The sequence below is a fragment of the Nipponia nippon genome, unplaced genomic scaffold (genome assembly GCF_047370975.1).
Source record: "Nipponia nippon isolate SJK-2023a ecotype South Korea unplaced genomic scaffold, ASM4737097v1 scaffold_5, whole genome shotgun sequence".
Taxonomy (NCBI): domain Eukaryota; kingdom Metazoa; phylum Chordata; class Aves; order Pelecaniformes; family Threskiornithidae; genus Nipponia; species Nipponia nippon.
In genome coordinates, this window is record NW_028262369.1 from 20,517,208 (window position 1) to 20,535,506 (window position 18,299).

Consider the following 18,299-nt stretch of genomic DNA (forward strand, 5'->3'; position numbering starts at 1 on the left):
ACAGGGCTGCACTTTACAAACTGCACAGCGGAAGACAAGATCATGAACAGGAAAAATCTTATGTTTTGCAGTATGCTGACATCCAGCTCTTTTGTGCACTGCCTATAGTACAGCCATGCTCTCTGGGGCCTTGGCCAAAGAATACTTTCAGCAAATCTTCACAGAAGTTTTCCTCATTTAGATCCCTGACAGCAGGACTAAGCACAGTGAAAGCGTTATTGCCCTTGGGGAGACACAACTGAGCTTTCCAGCAGTTATCTGTGAATTGTGTCATCTGGGTTTTTTATGAGCATTCACTGTTTGCAAGCACCAGGCTTCTTTGTGGACCCTAACGAGCACCCACCAGGCTCACACTTGCCAGAAGAGTGTGAGTCTGGGTTTACAGTCAGACCTGCAGGCTGTCGAGGTTAAGGGATTACCAATGGAGATTACTGCCCTGTCAAACTGATGCAGTCACTCTCCAACACACTATGTCAGAATGACAAAATTTTTGTGTAACACTTACCGTTTCATAGTAACTTGGATCATTCTGACACACAGGCTAGGTTAAGGAATGACAGTAGTGGAGAGCACATCCCAGAGGATAATACTTTCTGCAGGGGTGTGAGTAGTTACTTCTGACCCACCCTGGTTGCAGCTGGGCCAGCACACCTGAGCAGTCCCGGGCAGGACAGGCAGGACAGCAGCCTGCCAGGAAAGAAAATCTGAGAGAGAAATACTCTTAAGAAGTACCTCTTACCTCTCCTTGTGCACTTGGTGGACTGACAGAGCCTGAGGCAGCCGGTTGACTCAGGCGTCAGGTATGGTAGTCTAAGACTACGACCAGGATTCCACTCGTTTGTTTGTTTGTTTTTCTTGGAAGAATACTGCTTCCAAGACCATAGCAGCTGCTATTTGATCACGTCTACCCCAACACTTTCCAAAAGCCGTTTAGTCAGTATGCTTTCTCTCATTTTTTTGTCCCATTACTTATGTGTCAGAAGCAAATCCATTTTCTTTTTATATCCAGATTGCTTTCGGTAATGAAATCAACATGTGGTACTTAGGGAATTTAGAATAAATGCAATTGTAACAGTTAAAGTGAATAATCATGTTAAAAGAATGCAACTTCATTTTACTGTTACTAAACATCCAGAAAGCTTGTCTAGCAGTAAAGCAATCATCAGGGAAGTCTTTTCAGAACAAAGTTTGATCTCCAATTGAAGATGCAAAGTCTATGTCAAACATTTGGTTTTTGCCAAAACATTTTGTATACTCTAACAAAAGATGAATAGATTATGCAAATACGATGATATACAAACCACAATTTCATGCTCCATGTTCTACAACTATTTTTACTTTGTGACTTTACACATTTGTCTTGTGCCTTAATGTTCTCAAATCTACTGCAGTTTCTATTGTTAAACTAATATTTTATAATGACTTTTAAAACCTCTATTTGCTCAGAAATTCTCCTTATTCCTTTGAAGTCAACCTCAGCAATTTCCAGCCTCCATGTCTAGCTCCTTTGTATTTCTTCTTGCACAGAAGAGATCCTCAGGAAAAATACTATGTGTCTTGAAAGGTTTCTTTATCAAAGAAGATGAAACTTGGTGAAGGTTAAACCAGCTTGGGTAATATTCATGAGAAATTACACTACTATCTTGTAGCTGGCATAAGAAAGATGCCATTAGGCAATTCAGTTGGTAGGGAGATAAACACTGCTATAATGAAACATTAAATAAAACATGAAAACTCATAGGTAAATGCAAGAGAAAAAGATGTATTGTGTTTGCAGTCAAATGACATTGATATAATACACAGCACATTCTTAAAAATAGCATTAAATGGAAAAATTAAAAATGCAGTCATTCTAGAAGCAAAATTAAAAATAAATGATTTGAGGTATCTGAATATAAACTTGGTGTGAACAAACTTTTTTCCACCTTGTAGTACTAAAGACTGTTTATGTAATGAGCTGTTGAAAACAAAGAGGATCACAGAATTGGATAGGCTTGCATGCTCTCCCTGCACAGCATCTTTGTGGTACCACAGCCTAAGACATAATACCAGGCTGGACAGAGCACTGGCATGGCCTAGCATGACACTTCCTATATTTTTAAAAAAGGTGGGTGGGGAAGAGGGAACAGAGAAAAGTACATTTAAAGTTGTACACATGAAAAAGGCACTTTCCTTTTTGATCAGGCCAGAACAGAAAGTATGAAAAGCACTCACAACAGTTAACCTCTCTGTTGTTGTTTACTCCACTGGTCTGCATGAGGATTAAGCATCACTCCAAGAACTCCAACAGTTCAGTTTAGAGAAATATGAAATGCAGGTTTTCATGTGGCACATACCAGTAAATCTGTGGATAATAGAAAGTTGGTAGCTGCCCAATCAAACTACCAGCTTCCAAACAACTAACAGTAAAAACAAAATAATCAGTATGTCTTCCTGCCAGGTTTTGACCCCAATATTATTGGTCACAAGGGAAAGAATGATCTCTCACAAATCTTTTTCCTACGATGAAAACGAAGAAAGTACAAAAAAATTACAAAATGAAAAAAAATAGAGAAAGAAAATGATTCATGCTTAAGACAAGACGTCTTGATTTAAAAAGTACTTTTAATAAATTTATCTCTACTTATTTGAAACACTACTCTAAAAAGACAGCATGAAAAGAGAGAAACGTAAGTTATTGCTGTATCATTCCATGTTGCTAGAGCTAATGTTCTACTTTGAAAAACTTTTAATGCAGTTTTCAGTCAAATTTCTAATTAATTTGTTCTGTATCATATTCTTACTGACAAAGACTACAAAACATAATAATGTGCACCCCAAGACAAGTCACCAATTAGTGTTTTCAGAGATGTGAAATATTTCATTATGTCTTTCATCAAAAGAATACTTTATGTGCATTTGCTGCATTATTAATGTTATGCTACAACAACATTGTTAATGCAATTTCATTATTTCTGCTTCAAGGAAATCAGAGAAAAGATCTGTGTACTTTTTTCTTATGATTTTTACAAGGTGGGAAGTAATCAATCATCCACAAATGAAAACAGGAAATTTGTTCAAGTACCACTCCTTCTACAATTCAGACTTTTCTTTTCATCTTTGTAGACAGATTTCATCATAAATTTGCTTCCTAAACTTCAACATGTCTTCTACATCTTTGTAGGTGAGCATTTCTTCAACAGACAAGAGCTTAAAACCATTCAATTTAAAAGCTGACACGTGCTGCACAGAATTTAACATTTTTAACGACATGCTAACTGATTCACTTAAAGTAGAACAAACAGGAAAAATCCTAGCAGTCCACAACCCCAAATGTGTGTTCTCACCAGAGAAGAGTTGGTCCGAAACCTTTACGCCCCAGAGGTCAAAGCATTCTAGTAAGCTGACTCCAAAAAACTGGAGCAAATGTATATCTGACAACAATTTCACACTCTTTTTCAAGTTGTCTTCTACACTAAACACCATACTTACATACTTTACTTGATCATTAATTTTTATACTTAATGAAGTCAGAAAACAGTTTGAAGGTATGTCTACTTTCAAATTTATGTACGATCCACTAATAATGCTGTTCTTCCCTACTGAGACTTCAGGTCCAATTCTAGAATATTCAATAACGGATCCAGGTCCTATAAAACACCCAGGCTCAAGTATGCTTTGAATGATACTCGCTGATTGATCCAAGGTCTCAGCTTTGTCAGAAAAGATGCTAAAAGCCACAGAGAGCAAGTTGAGCTCAAATTTGAGTTTGCTATCAGATGTAAAATGAAACAAATACTCTTGAGTAGTTCCAATGTGATAGAATTTAGAATTGTTTAAGACTATAACATTCAGCGTAGTTCCTTTCAGGAGAGAGTATAGCTTCTGCCGTACTTCTACTAACCGTGATTCCCCTTTTGTGACATTACTGGTATTTTTTGTGTAATCTTGAGTGGCTCCAGGTCCCAGGGCCTGGAGGAAGTCACCATATGCATCTATTTCACAGCAAAGACTGCCCATCTGCTTATAAAATGTCAGTAATTGTTTCGCAATGCTATGATCCATGTAAAATACACTGTCTGTATACACACACTCCAAGTCATTTTCTGAGTCACTGTGCTCTCCAGAGGAACTTAGCTGAGAACGATTCCCTCTTATGCATATGGCACCACACTGGCGCATCGTCTCAATATCAGGCTTGTGCAGGAAATGATGGCAAGACGTGTATTCAAGTCCTCCTTTTCCTGAAAAACTGGATGGATCTAAAACAAACACTCCGTGAGTGGTCCCAACTGTCAAATCTGAAGGGTGAGCTAATGCAGTAAATCCAGGTTTATCAAACGTGATGGTTTCTGTAACTCCAGTGCTGTAAAGTTCTATGTCATCTGAACACGTAACGAGAATTCCTGGTTTCATGTGACTGGGGAAATCAATGTACATGGCGAGCTTCAGTTCCAGCATCTGGTAAACGGGATCGCCAAAAGGCAGAGCTGTGAAAATCTTCCCCAGTGCGCTTGCACTTGGTAAACGCTGACTGTAACCACCTTGAAGCAAAAGACATTTTTAATTACACAGAGACACTGTATATAAGTAAGCAAAAACCAGACTTGTACAGCTATTTTACATATACACAAAGGCATAACCAACCCCCCCAGCTTGATCATATACTAAGTATTCCTCAAAAAAAATGACAGATGTAAAAAAATCATCAAACATTCCTCAAAGCAGATCTGGCCTTATGTCCAAAGTTTAGCATGCCTTAAACAGCTTATATTACAATTGTGGTTGATTTCATTATCTTTAGATTGCGTCAGAGCTGGAATACGGACCACTTGTCTGTAACTAAAGTCAAGAAAGCAAATGACGCCTGCTTTTTGCTTGAAAAAAGGAGGACCCCCGCACCCCCGCTGGGAATTTTAAGTCAAAGATAAGACAAATAAGCAGTGGTTTGGTCAGGTGACTTGTTATTACCTCGTTTCTTTCTCCTCTGCAAAACTGATGCACCTTTTGGAAGTGTTCTGACTAACTGGATAAGAAGGCAAGTATTCCGTCTGCCTATAGTTATGAGGACCCCAAGGTCCCCTACAGAGAGGGCCATGCTCCTTAAATGAGTAGTTCAAGGCAGGAGCTTAATTCAGATACTCTGAATTACACTTCTTTCTCCACTGTTTGACTGAACAACTTAAGTGCTGACAAGAAATGCTTAAGTGACAGTAATATCTCCTAAGTATCAATCTAAATTCAAATGATCAGATCAGATACCTTTGGAATTACTTTTCTGAGGGAACTGTATTTCAGAACTCTGCCATCATATTATTTTGGGAAAAAAAAAAAAAAAAGAGGGTACAACTTTAGAGTGTGAAATGTAAAACAGAATTTACCAGAATGAATTAGCAGCACAATAAAAGAAGTCCATTTATCACCATACAGATCTTCCAAGCATCGAAGAACATGAAGTGTTGATCCACCATTTCCTAAAGAAAAAACACTTTAGTACCTGCTGAAAAGAGCACCAATAATATCTGCACTGACACGTGAAGCATACTGAGATCTGGTGCTGTGGCAGGGTGATCAGGAAGCATGTTTTAAATGCTGTCTTCTGCTGTAGAAAATGTGTAATTTATTTTTAAAAAAGTCCTTATGACAGAGACAATCTTTTAAACAAACCGAGTGTCAATGGATGCACAGGTATCTATCTGAAATTTCCTAAACCAGTTCTGACCAGTCTTTCTACTGTATCATAGTTGATAAAATCATGCAAAGATGATGATGGACAGTTACTGAGGAAGCCTTGTGCACTCAGAGGGGAAGGCATTTTGAGTAGACAGCTCTTAGGAAAATACTGTTTTCCCCTCCCAGTCATTCTCTGAACGGCCCCAGCATTTGAAGCATTTCATCATTTCAACAGGCCAGAACATAACCATAAAAACTAGCTCCAGTAGGAAACAAGGCACACAAAAGTACACTACTGACTTGAAGCAAGTGTTCAAAAGTACTTTTGACATTTACAATATGGAAATGAGGAGAAATATTTGGGATATAAGGAAATGGTTTGGGATATTTTTATGTGCTCCTAAAACTTATAATTGCTAGATTTCTGAAAATTAATCTCTGCCTATTATTCTACACTGCAGAGAGACTACTGAGATTAGTTACTTTCTACATCAAAGTGAACAGGTATTATGAATTATAGGATGACATCATGGACAGTGAGACCACTTTCTTCTAGGTTTTTGCTACACACTGGGTAATATATTAAAACATATTCAAATTGTTTAAATTTAAACAATCAGGTTAAGCTAAGGAGTATGAATTTATAAAAATGCTGAGTTAATGTTATTCTATATTCCGTATGATATGCTCAGAAGAGCTATATAGCATCATCAACAGGCACTCATTCAAAACCACCTTGATGGAGTCCCAGATAGTACAACGGGAAGTGTAATGGCCAAAATTAGCTTACATTAAGTCCAAAACTGCAGCCAACCCATGATGCTGGGAGTTGCACAATTGAATCAGAACTACACACTATTTAATGGCATTAGAACGTACATTTGTGGTTTAATTAATACTTCAGACTTTAGCAGAATTTTGGAGCCCTTTCATTGCAGGAGACAGCTGTCAGCACATTATCACAAAGCCTGCTTCCACCTGACTGAAAATGAGTATCATTATATAGGTGTATTATGAATATAAATGTATTAAATGAATATATACTACATCAAGTGAGCATAACTCGTACAACACCGCAAAGTGCTGCGCCTGCTCCCCGTGCAGCGTGCCAGTACCGCCGCTGCAGCTACGCCAGCACTTGCCGTGCAGGCTGGACGCGGCTGCGCACGCTGCGACCCGCTCCACGCCCATGTCCAGCACAGGTGCCCGTGAGGTGCCGGACCCTCACCACATGCCACGACTCTTCCTTCTTTTTAGATCTATACTAAACCCTGCTTGACCTCGAGCAGAAACTGAGGTTGGGGCAGCCCTCGGTCGGCGGGACCGGAGAGGCCTTGGTCAGCATCACGGAGCCCCTTCTGTCCCTCCGAAGCCAAAACCAGCTGCCTGCAAGAGCTGACATGGGCTTGTCCTGACGAACCGCTGTTCCCTGCGAGAGCAAGGCGAAAGCTGACAACCGGGTGCCCACCGATTTTCGGTCCAGGTGGATCCACAAAAACGTGGTACCGAACCCCCAGGGGAAGCTCCTTTCTGCTCAGCTTCTCAGCCAGCTGCTGTCGGTAAGCGAGCTCCTGCTCCGCGTCGGCGGCCGTCACCACCACGACGTCCCAGAACTCGCCGGGGCGGGCGGCCTTCCCTGTCGGCAGAGCGGCATCCGCGTCAGGCGCACCGCGGGCGGCAGGAACAACCGACCCCGCCGCAGCGCCGCGCCAAGGCCCGAGGCGTCCCGCGCTCTGGCAGGGCACACCCGACCCGCAGGGCCGCCGCGGGCCGGCCGCAGGGCGAGCGCTCCGCAGCCCCGCGCCGAACGCCGCTCGGCTGGGCCGGGCCCCCGCCGCCTCCACGCCCGCCCCGTCCCGCCTGGGGCCGCCCCACCTCTGAGCGCCGCGAACCGCGCCAGCCGCCGCCCCGTGGCCTCCCGCCGCGCCGCGCTCCGCTCGCCCGCCGCCGGCATGGCCGCGCCGCCGTTCGGGGGCCGCGCCACAGCGCTGCCGCCGCCGCCGCCGTAGCCGCGGCGTGAGGCGGGCCCGCAGCGCCCGACCCGGAAGAGCCGGGCTGGGACCCGGGGCGGGGCCCGCCTCAGGCGGCGCGGGGTTGCCGGTGCCGCGTCGCGCCCGGGGCAGGGCTGGAGGCAGGAGGGCTTGCCGCTGGCCCCGGTCCGGAGCGGACGGGAGACTCGCCTCGGGCGGCGGGGGGAGCCGAGTGCGAGCCCAGGCAGCGAGCCCAAGCGGGCGGCAGCGGCCGGGCGCCGGCGCCTCTCGGGGCTGGGCCTGCCCGCACCTTACCTCTCCCTGGCTTCGGCCGCCCCGTGAAGGGATGCCTTACCCGGGCCTCTGTCGGGTCTGGTGGGCAAAGGACCATGGCGGGCCGGGCTGGATGAAGGCCTTTTCAGCGCTGCCACCGCACTTGCCTGCGCTCCGTCCTTTTTTTTTTTTTTTTATAGTACCTGTTCACTAACTTCTTGGGTCTAAAGATGTTGCAAGTGGCATTTTGTTCAGAAGGAAAATGCACTGCTTCTGCCAGCCTACCTTGCTGGAGCTCTGCGCGTGCCTGCTAAACGGTGTACCTTCACATGCGCTTTGTCTGCCGTGGGCCTTGGGTTATTTAATGCAAACGAGGTTTTTTAAGGAAAGAAATGTCTTTCCCATTCTTTTTAGTTACACAATTTGTAGAAAATACATTCATACATATGGGCTCAAGTTTGGAAATACTTTGCTGCCTCAAAATGCAGGTCCCATGCTGAGCTCAGAATCTGAAGGGTTGGGTTTCCCAGGGGCTGATGCCTTTAGGCTGTGTGTTTGCAGAAAGAGATCATCGTATTGAGGTTTAGGTTACATCTCCATGGCAGTCACAGGAGCGAGTAGGATGAGTTAGATTGCTGGTTTGGTAATCTAATTAGGAACGGAATCCTAATTGCACATGGACTTGTCCACTTAAGTCTTCCTAGCCCATACCTGACCCGTTTGCATATCCTGTGGCACTCCCCAGCCGTACCTACAGTACGCTTGCTGAGCACTGAGCTGAGCAGGGCTTGGATTTGATGAATGGATTCTACAAGGACTTACTGCAGGCTCTTGTATTGTGTGTAATTGTCTGATATCTACTGGCAGTATTCACACAGCTGAAAGTTTTTCCTGCTGCCATTCTTTGCTCTGGATATTCTGATTTTTGATCTGTGAACTTCATCTGTCTTCCTGAATTTAGAGTCTGCTGAGACTACAGATACCAAATACAAATAGATGAAAACGAAAGGAGGGTTTGCCTTGATAAAATCCCATTATGCATAAATCTTACAATAAAAAGTAGCTGTAAAAGCACTATAGGACCTACTGAAAAAAAGAATTTAGGAAGTTAAAAAAAGTTACAAAAAATCCATACTTTCTCATGATTATAAACTGCTAACAGAGAAGATTAAAGAAAAAAAGATGAATACTTCACTGCTGCTTTATCACTTTTTTGTGATGCATGTGATAACAGCCTTAGTCAGACTGATGTATACCACAAAGATCTGTTTGATCCTTCCTTAGTTCTCAATGTACTCTAGTAAGGAACACGGTTTATTTTGTTGAAACTATACTTTTCCTCTTCTGCATTGAGTTTTCGTTGTTGACAACAACTCTATTGATGTCAATGAGAAAAATTTCCTGGATCCTAAGTCCAGCTTTAAAGATTTAAGGTTTAGTTACAACAGGTGAAGATTCACTGCTTTTTATAGTCTTTTTAAATACTGTTTTCCCCTTTTTCACCTTCTGGCTAATGTAGCGTTAGTGATGAATCCTATCAATTGACTGTGTTTCATGAACCCAATTAAAACTGCATCACCCCGATTACATTAAAAAGTGCTCTAGACATTAACCAAACATTTTCTATTTTTACGTCAGAAGAATGAGTGATTCTTAACAAAGCTGAGAACCCTCACATATTAACCAGCAAGTTTTCCTGTGTCCCATTCCTTATGAGTAATTTATTTGTCAAGGGAGGATTCCTAGCTTTCTGAATTGGAAAAAAGGAATTGAAGTTGGGAAATCTTTTTATTGTGTTATGGTAGATTCCCCTTTATTAATTGTGCTCTTCTTAATCTATCCCTGACTCATGGGTCTTAAGACATGGTATATAATAAATACAGTTTGGGAGAGGTGTCTTTTATAGCTCATATATATTTTGCTCAATAGTGATCCAGTTTTCGCAGTGCAATTAAAAATACATGTTAATTTACAAGTCATTTAGGAAACTACTAGAGATACAAAATAATTAGTGGCTTACTGACGATAATACGAATTTCTTTTTAACTGCAGCAAGGCTTTGAAGCTATAATTGGGACCCTAATGCTTGCAAGGAAATATTGCTGCAGTTCAACAGAATTTTTGTTTTGAACTTTTCGTCATTAGTCAGACTTCCTAATGCATACCGTTCTGTTTGCACTGTCTAAGATAATCCAAGTCTAGAATAATTATTGAATCCAACTATTCATGGTAATAATTTATTTTAAAATTATTTCAGTTGGATGGTTATTAATACTTTTAATAGTAATATTTTATAATCGCTTAACCCGATAGTTGATTCCAGGAAATAATAGATTTTCATCAATATTGTATTGCTCTGTTCCCCAAAATTTCAAATAATACATAAAGTAATGTAGATGATTCATTAGATTCAGTGGCAGAGCCAGTAAACTGCTCCAGGAAATATATTTTGTCTGAGTGATGAAAGTGGAAGTGTTCACCGTTTGTGCTTAGTAAAGAGTCCCAGGAGAGCGTTTGTAAGAGCAAAACTATTTACACTGGTATTTAACTGAAGTGTAAATCCCCAAATTGCTTTTTTCTATGGAAATTATGGTTACAAAATAGCAGAAAACACATATGTTGTTGTGTGTTGCTGAAAGCTACCTCACCTCCCATCTGATCATGCTGGTCTCCCTTATCCTTCAGTGTTTGGTGTAAGCAGGCTTAGGTACAGCCCAGGTCTGCAATCCTTGTGTCAAGCAGAGAAGATGGATTAATATGCAAGTCATTGTATTTGTGTATAAACATTTGGTTAAGTAAATAAAATGTGAATGTTGTGGAATCATGCCAGTAGTTAGCAAAGTACTTTCTGTGACCCTTTGGAATGCAATATGTCGTATACAATACGTTTTTAGCACAACAATATTACTTACTTAAACAATTAGTGCCACTGGAGTTTTTTCTACCCTGTGGGTGTATGGTATTTCATAAGTGGTAGTATAACAAATACCTGGATATTTTCTTTGGTTATCTGAAATTCTCCTTTTAAAGCTGAACACATAGCCTTTTATGTAGTCTTTGTATTCTTGTTTTTCTGTATCTCTGAGGGATGAATCAAAGAAGAGAGCTTATCATGAAGAAGTTAACTGAATACTGAATATCTTGTTTCTACTTCAAAAAATCTGATACTTTAATGCTGACAAACTACTGATCAGAGTCTGTTATAAGAAAGTTAGAAGGCTTGGTCATAGTTCAGTTAAATGGGCTGTATCTAAAGAATGTGGGGCATTTGCAGTATTGGTTTTTTCCCTTAAAATATGCATCCTCTCAAATAATTATGTTATCAATATTGATTCACTGGGTGTTGTGCTGGAGCTCCATGCACGTCAGGTAAATAATAATACTTTGTGAAGATGCAAAAATGGAGTTGATTTGTCTTTAGACTTATGTAATTGTATTCTTTAGGAGCAATATATGTTTGGAATAAAGTATGATTTCTTCACAGAGGAAGCTCTTCTGACTGAGTATATTCTTTTTTTTTTTTTTTTTTACTAGGAACAGGTGGTTGCATCTTGGGCTCATGGAATATTTGCCATTTGTGAAAAAAAGGCAAGTGTTTTTCCCATGCCTACCCTGCTGTTTGGTGAGAAGGCCTGATACCAGGAATTTCAGTGTTTGAGGTCTCCCTTCCCTTACAAAGGAGAGGAAAGGATGACGATAATGCGGTTGGTTACATGTGAATTCAAGATTTTTCAGTATTGAAATGGATTTGGCTTAAGGGCTGTAGTTTGAAAAAAAAATCTGCTGTACAGTGAAAATGATAAAACAGCTTCTTGTGAATATTTTGTACATGTTTTAAATGACATAAATAAACAATAGGAAAAGTCTATATGACACTTTACATATCATAAGCCAGTAATGATTTATGGTTCCTACTGTGCGTTGAACTGCTTCATCTGTCTCTCTGTAAATGATTAAACCTGGAAGGCATCTGCTGCTTCCCCTATCCCCAAACTTACTCAGAAAGTTTTTCTGTAGATGTTTGGTATACGTTCTCCAGTTCTCGTTTTTAATCTACTGTTAATCTACTATTTAATCTTTCAGTTCATGGAGCAAAAGTTGAACTTTAATCTGCGGTTTCACATTTGGTTTTCTGAGCTCTATACGTACTGGAGATAAAATGAGAGAACAAGCCAGAAACAGGAAAATTCTGCAATGCTGCTTAGAACAACCTAATCCAAAATACCAGTCTAATGGATGATTTGCAGTAAGTCCAGTTTTTTAGATGTGTAAAAAGATGGCGCTGTACTGAATGGCTCAAAGAGTGCCTGGTGTTTCATAGCTGCTACGGTGACCTCTGAATTTAGCGTGATCATCCTGCAGTCATGAAGGCCTGGTTCAGGCCTTGTCTAGTCAGTAAATTTACTTCTATTTACTCCAGTATTGAGCTGGCCTGTATATGGTATTCTACAATCTTAGGTATTAATAAATTACATTTTTCTGAAGGGTGAATTTTCATCATTATTTCAGATACAGCATCTTCCAGGTCCAGTATTTTGGGAGGGCATGAAGGAATTAAGTCTACTGTATCTTCATGATAATGAAATTGGAAAAATGGCTAATGTACATTCATTATCTTTCAGTCCTAATCCGATAGGCCTCACCTTGTTTGATACTCCACTGAGCCTGAAAATAGCCTGTAGGCATATTGTTCTTAACGGTATTTTCTCCCTCCAAGTATAGGGAAATTACTGCTGTGTAATTTCTGATGAGGAAATTGTTCGGAGATGGAAACTTCCTGATAAATAGAAATGTTTTTGCCATGTCTTCTCCTTGATGTCTCTCTGGTTGCCAGAGAGGTAGGGCAGCTCATAACACACTGTTCTCTAAAAGGTTCAGTTGTGAGAATGTTTTTTCTAATTGCATAGCTCTTGTTTGATTAGAGCTTCATTAACATAGTATTTTATTGAACTGTGTTCAATCTAATAGGATTAGGGATCCGTTAGTGAAATTGTTTATTTAACATAGCTGCATAATGTTTTTCAGGTGATGTAGTGGAACTGTATGGTATCTTGTTTGAGAACGAAACATTTATGTATTAAGAACAACGCTTAACTGAATATATGTCGTCCACTTAGCTCACACTAAGTTCCTAATTCTTTTGTCCTTCATGTTTGTTAGCACCTGCTGGCGCATCCTTTGGTTGAACAGATAGGAGATGGTATATGACCTCTTTGTACGTGTTAAACCAGTCGAGCTTCCCAGTTTGCCCTTTTTGCTGAACTTGCACTGGGTTCCAGTACTGGGGTACTCTTTCTAGATGCAAAGAAATGGTCCTTGCCTTGCTGTGTGTGGTTAGAGCAGCCAGATCATGCAGCAGCCATGGCAGCAGCTGGGGGCTGACGGGTTCCCCCATGGCAGCAGCCTGGGGACCTCTGCTCTGAGCAGGGCTCAGTCCTGTAGGCTGCTCTGCTGCTGTCTCTTGTCGTTGCCTTCGGACAGGTAAATTAAACAGGCTGGGGACATTGCTCTGGCTCTGGGGCCAAATGGCACATGCAGAGGTCTTTTAGAAATCTTATTTAATACTTCATCTCTGCTTACTTAATAGGACAAAAAATACACAGATATAGACAGATAGGAAGCCCGTGTTTTATTCCTTTCTGGTGTTTCCTTCTGACTCTGGACCATATTGTCCCATCTTTCTGTACATTTTCTTGTCTGTTTTCTCTAGAAGTCTTTTCAGCATGCCTTTTCTCATCTTGGCTAGACTTACAGCTAAACAAAGTATTTTTTGTTTACTACAAAATCATGCTAATTTATTTTCCTCTTTATTCAAGGCTTTCCATTGGGCTTTTTAAAACTTCCCCATTTATTCTTTGTGTAACTTCCCCATTTATTCTTTGTGTGAGTCCTTTCTAAATGTTTTCATTATAATTTCTGTTACTTTGTCTTTGGGGAACCCAAGTCCTTTGCCTGAAAGCAGATAGGGAAAAACTCATTCTCCTGCCTCTAACCATTCTCTAAGCCTAGTAGTTATTGTAAAATATTTTCCATTTTCTAGGCCAGTGGGCATATAATAAATCTTCCGTCAAAACTGGCTACCTGGAGACGTTTCATGATAAAGCTATGTTTCTGTTACAAATGTGCATCAAAATCCATGACTTAAATACAGACGGGCTCTCACATTACTGTTTGCACATAGGACAATATTTTTTCATATGCTATTTGTAAATTGATCGTTGCCTTGGTGGCTAAGGATAGCAAAGACACCACCAAAAACACTTAAACTGTCTTTTAAAATTTCTGACCATGTTTTTGTAAATGATTTTTACTCAGGTCCCTTTTGATGTAAGAAAACTAGCGCTTATGGCAATAATTTCAAGGGCCTGTTAATAGTCAATCATTATTTAATCTATAGTTTTAAATATGCTAGTGATTTAAAAAATAATACTTTCAGAAGTAAAAAAAAAGTATGAGAAATTCTGTACATAGAACAGACCATGCTTTTAATTGACCTAGCATAATTTGATTTTATAGGCTATGTAAATCCACTAATGTTATGAGACATGAAAATTTCTGTTATTTGCTTTTCTCAACGTATGGTAACATGAAATACTACCTCAAAATAAAAAATACACAATGACTGTGCTGTGAGCCAGAACATTGGATCTGCACAACTCTGAACTTGGTATCTTTCATACCATACGCTTTCAAGGATGTTATATTAGAACTATATGTATTAGAATTATATGCACGCTGCATTCAACAAGATATTTCTTTTGTCACTGAGGATGAACTTTTGGAGTCTCAGCATTTGTTTACTAACATATTTAGTTTAATTTGTTAAAGGCAGGTGAATGGCAGAAAACAAGTACTGTAAATAGCATTTCTACTGCAGATAAAATCATTACTGCATTTTCATTTTATCTCTTACATTGTTAAGAACTTGATTGTATTTCATTGTGAAGATGTAGAATAACTTCATTTGCATATAAAACTGCCCATACTTTATAACTACAAGAGCAATCACTCCTGTAATAATATTAAAAAGCAGAAAGTATTTGATATCTATATTTATTCAGTTGGATGACTTTATCAAAAAGTTTGTGTATCAGGATTTCAGTGTTTTGTCAGATCCCAATGCTGAAACTATTTAGAGAACTTAACCAGACTTCATGCATTTTTACTGTTTGGGGAAGTTAATAAATGTTAATAGATGCAGTTCTGTTGGTCAAAACATTTCTCCATTCAAGCCTTTTTTGATGAGTCGGTGTAGTGCATCCAGCTCTGTAGGTGACATGGTTTATTTTGTGTGCTTTTATCTCTAGCTTGTTGTATTGGGTTTGCATGGCAAGGTTTTGGTAGCGGTGGGGCTATAGGGGTGGCTTCTGTGGGAAGCTGCTAGAAGCTTCCCCTATGTCCGACAGAGCCAATGACAGCCGGCTACAAGACAAACCTGCCTCTGGCCAAGGCTGAGCCAATCAGTGATGGTGGTAGCACCTCTGGGATAACATATTTAAGAAGGGAAAAAAGTTCTGCACCATGGCAATTGCAGCCAGAGAGAGGAGTGAGAATATGTGAGAGGAACAGCCCTGCAGACACCAAGGTCAGTGAAGAAGGAGGGGGAGGAGGTGCTCTAGGTGCCAGAGCAGAGATTCCCCTGCAGCCCTTGGGAAGACCATGGTGAGGCAGGCTGTCCCCCTGCAGACCATGGAGGTCCACGGTGGAGCAGATATCCACCTGCAGCCCGTGGAGGACCCCACACCAGAGCAGGTAGATGCCCAAAGGAGGCTGTGACCCCATGGGAAGCTCACACTGGAGCAGGCTCCTGGCAGGACCTGTGGCCCTGTGGAGAGAGGAGCCCAGGCTGGAGCAGGTTTGCTGGCAGGACTTGTGACCCCGTGGGGGACCCACGCTGGAGCAGTCTGTTCCTGAAGGACTGCACCCCATGGAAGGGACGCACATTGGAGCAGTTTGTGAAGAACTTCAGCCCGTGGGAAGGACTCACGATGGAGAAGTTCATGAAGGACTGTCTCCTGTGGGAGGGACCCCACGCTGGAGCAGGGGAAGAGTGTGAGGGGTCCTCCCCTGAAGAGGAAGGAGCGGCAGAGATAACATGTGATGAACTGACCGCAACCCCCATTCCCCGTCCCCCTGCGCCACTAGGGAAGAGGAGGTGGAGATACTGGGAGTGAAGTTGAGCCTGGGAAGACGGGAGGGGTGGGGGGGAAGGTGTTTTAAGATTTAGTTTTTATTTCTCATTATCCTACTCCAATTTGATCAGTAATAAATTAAACTAATTTCCCCAAGTTGAATCTGTTTTGCCTGTGACAGTAATTGGTGAATGATCTCTCCCTGTCCTTATCTTGACCCACAAGCTTTTCATTGTATTTTTCTCTCCCCTGTCCAGCTGAAAAGGGGGAGTGATAAAACGGCTTTGGTGGGCACCTGGCGTCCAGCCAGAGTCAACCCGCCACACTTGTATGTTTAGCTGTGCTTTTACCAGGTACAACAATTTGTGCTATTCCCCACCATTACTTGTATACTTGGATTGGAGTAATTTTCCTGGGCCTGGAGGCTTTCTGCAGTTTGTTGACATTTTAACATATAGTTGTTGTTTTATTATTTTCATGAAGTAGGCTATTTTCTTGTAGCTTTCTAGAACAAGGTTGTACCTTATGCTTTTTCTTTACCATCTCTACTGTCTAGTATAAGACTGTGTTAATGGAACATCAAAGTATTACTGTTCTTCAGAAGGGGGAAGAGGGGGGCTAAGTGCATTTGCAGAATTTACTTCTTTTGATTCTCACAAGCTTTGGTAACTTGTAATATATTTATGCACTTTTCCTTGGAATGAAAGTGTGTTCTCATGAGCAAGTGAGGCAGCAATGCTCATGAAGAAGAATGCCCGTGGAGGAGGTGTAATACACTGTTATCAACATTGTTCAACATATACAATAAAAGATTGGTTTTGAGGATAGATAGACTTCTTCCCTCCCCGAAACAGGTCGTGGTTTAAGTGCAGCCTTAGCTTTGGTTACCAATTTTTTGCAGAACTGTGGTTTCAAGTATAGTAGAGTCAGTTTTGGCCTTGACCTTTCTGTAGTGACAGCTAAGGCCCTTTACCCTGCGTAGGTTGTCGTTCTGTCTTTAAATGATGTGTTTGCTTTATATCTGGTTAAAAGCTCTTGGGGTTATTTTTTCCAGAGGAAGACTTGCCTTTTGGGTGATCTTGTGAAAAATTCCCTGTTCATGATTGGCGCTATAAATGGATCTTATTTGGTATTTTTTCTATTTCATCAACTCACATTCCTTTCCTGAGGATCATTTTTTATTTGTATTATGTCTGTCAGAATTTTAATCAAGACAGACAGAGGATCATGGCATTGTTTTTATGCTTATTGATCCTTCTGGTTTCAATTTGCTTCAGGGATATTTTAGTCTAGTTTTACTTAGTGGATAAATAAAAAAAGATAAAAAAGTCTGTGCCCCAGTGATAGTTTTCTTGAACTACTAAGCTTGTGAAGAGTGACAGCGTCTGTATTATTTTGAAAGATCAAGTTTTTCCTCTGGGAGAGTGACATTTTCTCACTCCAGCTACATAATTAAAACCAATCTCGGAATGCTAATGCTGTGAGTATGCAGAGTAGTGTGCTGCCTTTGGGGAAAGCTGATGGAGCTGCTTATTAACCACTGTGCTATGACTAGGACGTTGGTGTGGGTACCTGGAGAACCTTGCAAGGTTCCTTTGGTGCCTCAGAAGCTGCGTTTGAAATGATAGGAAGGGGTTTTGCTCATGCTGTTTGATGCATGGTATCTGAAGAGCCGTAGTCTTTGTTAGCAGAGGTAGGACATCTCACTAGTTCGCTAACCAGCTGCAGCTCTTAAAAATGTCTTCTGAGTGTCTGAGGGGGAAAAGCCTTAAAATGGAGAAATAATATCTCCAGAATTTTCTCTTCCACTGTAGTGGGCTGCCTGATTTTGCTTGATATTTTGTATAATTCTGGCGTTATGGTAACTTTGTATCCAAGCCATCCAGGAAAAAAAAAAAACAGTGTGTGATTTTTATTAACTCATAATTAGTAACGTGGAGGATAAGCCACCACCGCCACATGGCTGGAGGATAAGCTCTGTGCAAGGGTAGCGGTGACTTCCAATGGCACTGGGCCATCTGAGTGTCTGGCAGGTGGTGGCTGCTGGCGGGTGCCCCCTCAGCTGTGTGCTCCGAGGTGAGCTTGCCCCCCTTGGCCACGTGCTTTGGGGCAAGCTTGCTCCCCTTGGAGTGTGTTCTGGGGTGAGCTCACCTGGAATAGTCCTCCACAGCACAGCCAAGCGTCCCCTCGCTGCTGGCTGTGGGATGAGTACCTTGCTGCAGAGGTGGCAGAGCAAGCCAGGCACCTTGGCAACAGCACAGCATCCCTTCAT

At 41.4% G+C, this 18,299-nt stretch overlaps 1 protein-coding gene across 1 annotated transcript in view; it reads right to left on the minus strand.

The window, feature by feature from the left end:
- Window positions 1-7,627, minus strand: part of LOC104009232 (serine/threonine-protein kinase TNNI3K) — a 107,515-nt gene extending 99,888 nt beyond the window's left edge. Inside the window, exons 1-3 of the mRNA XM_087733111.1 lie at window positions 7,528-7,627; window positions 7,121-7,288; window positions 5,361-5,453 (exon numbers count right to left, since the gene is read on the minus strand). Coding sequence (XP_087589237.1) covers window positions 5,361-5,453; window positions 7,121-7,288; window positions 7,528-7,606 — 340 coding nt within the window. The 5' untranslated portion in view covers window positions 7,607-7,627. The remainder of the gene's footprint in view (window positions 1-5,360; window positions 5,454-7,120; window positions 7,289-7,527) is intronic.
- Window positions 7,628-18,299: the final 10,672 nt, after the last annotated feature.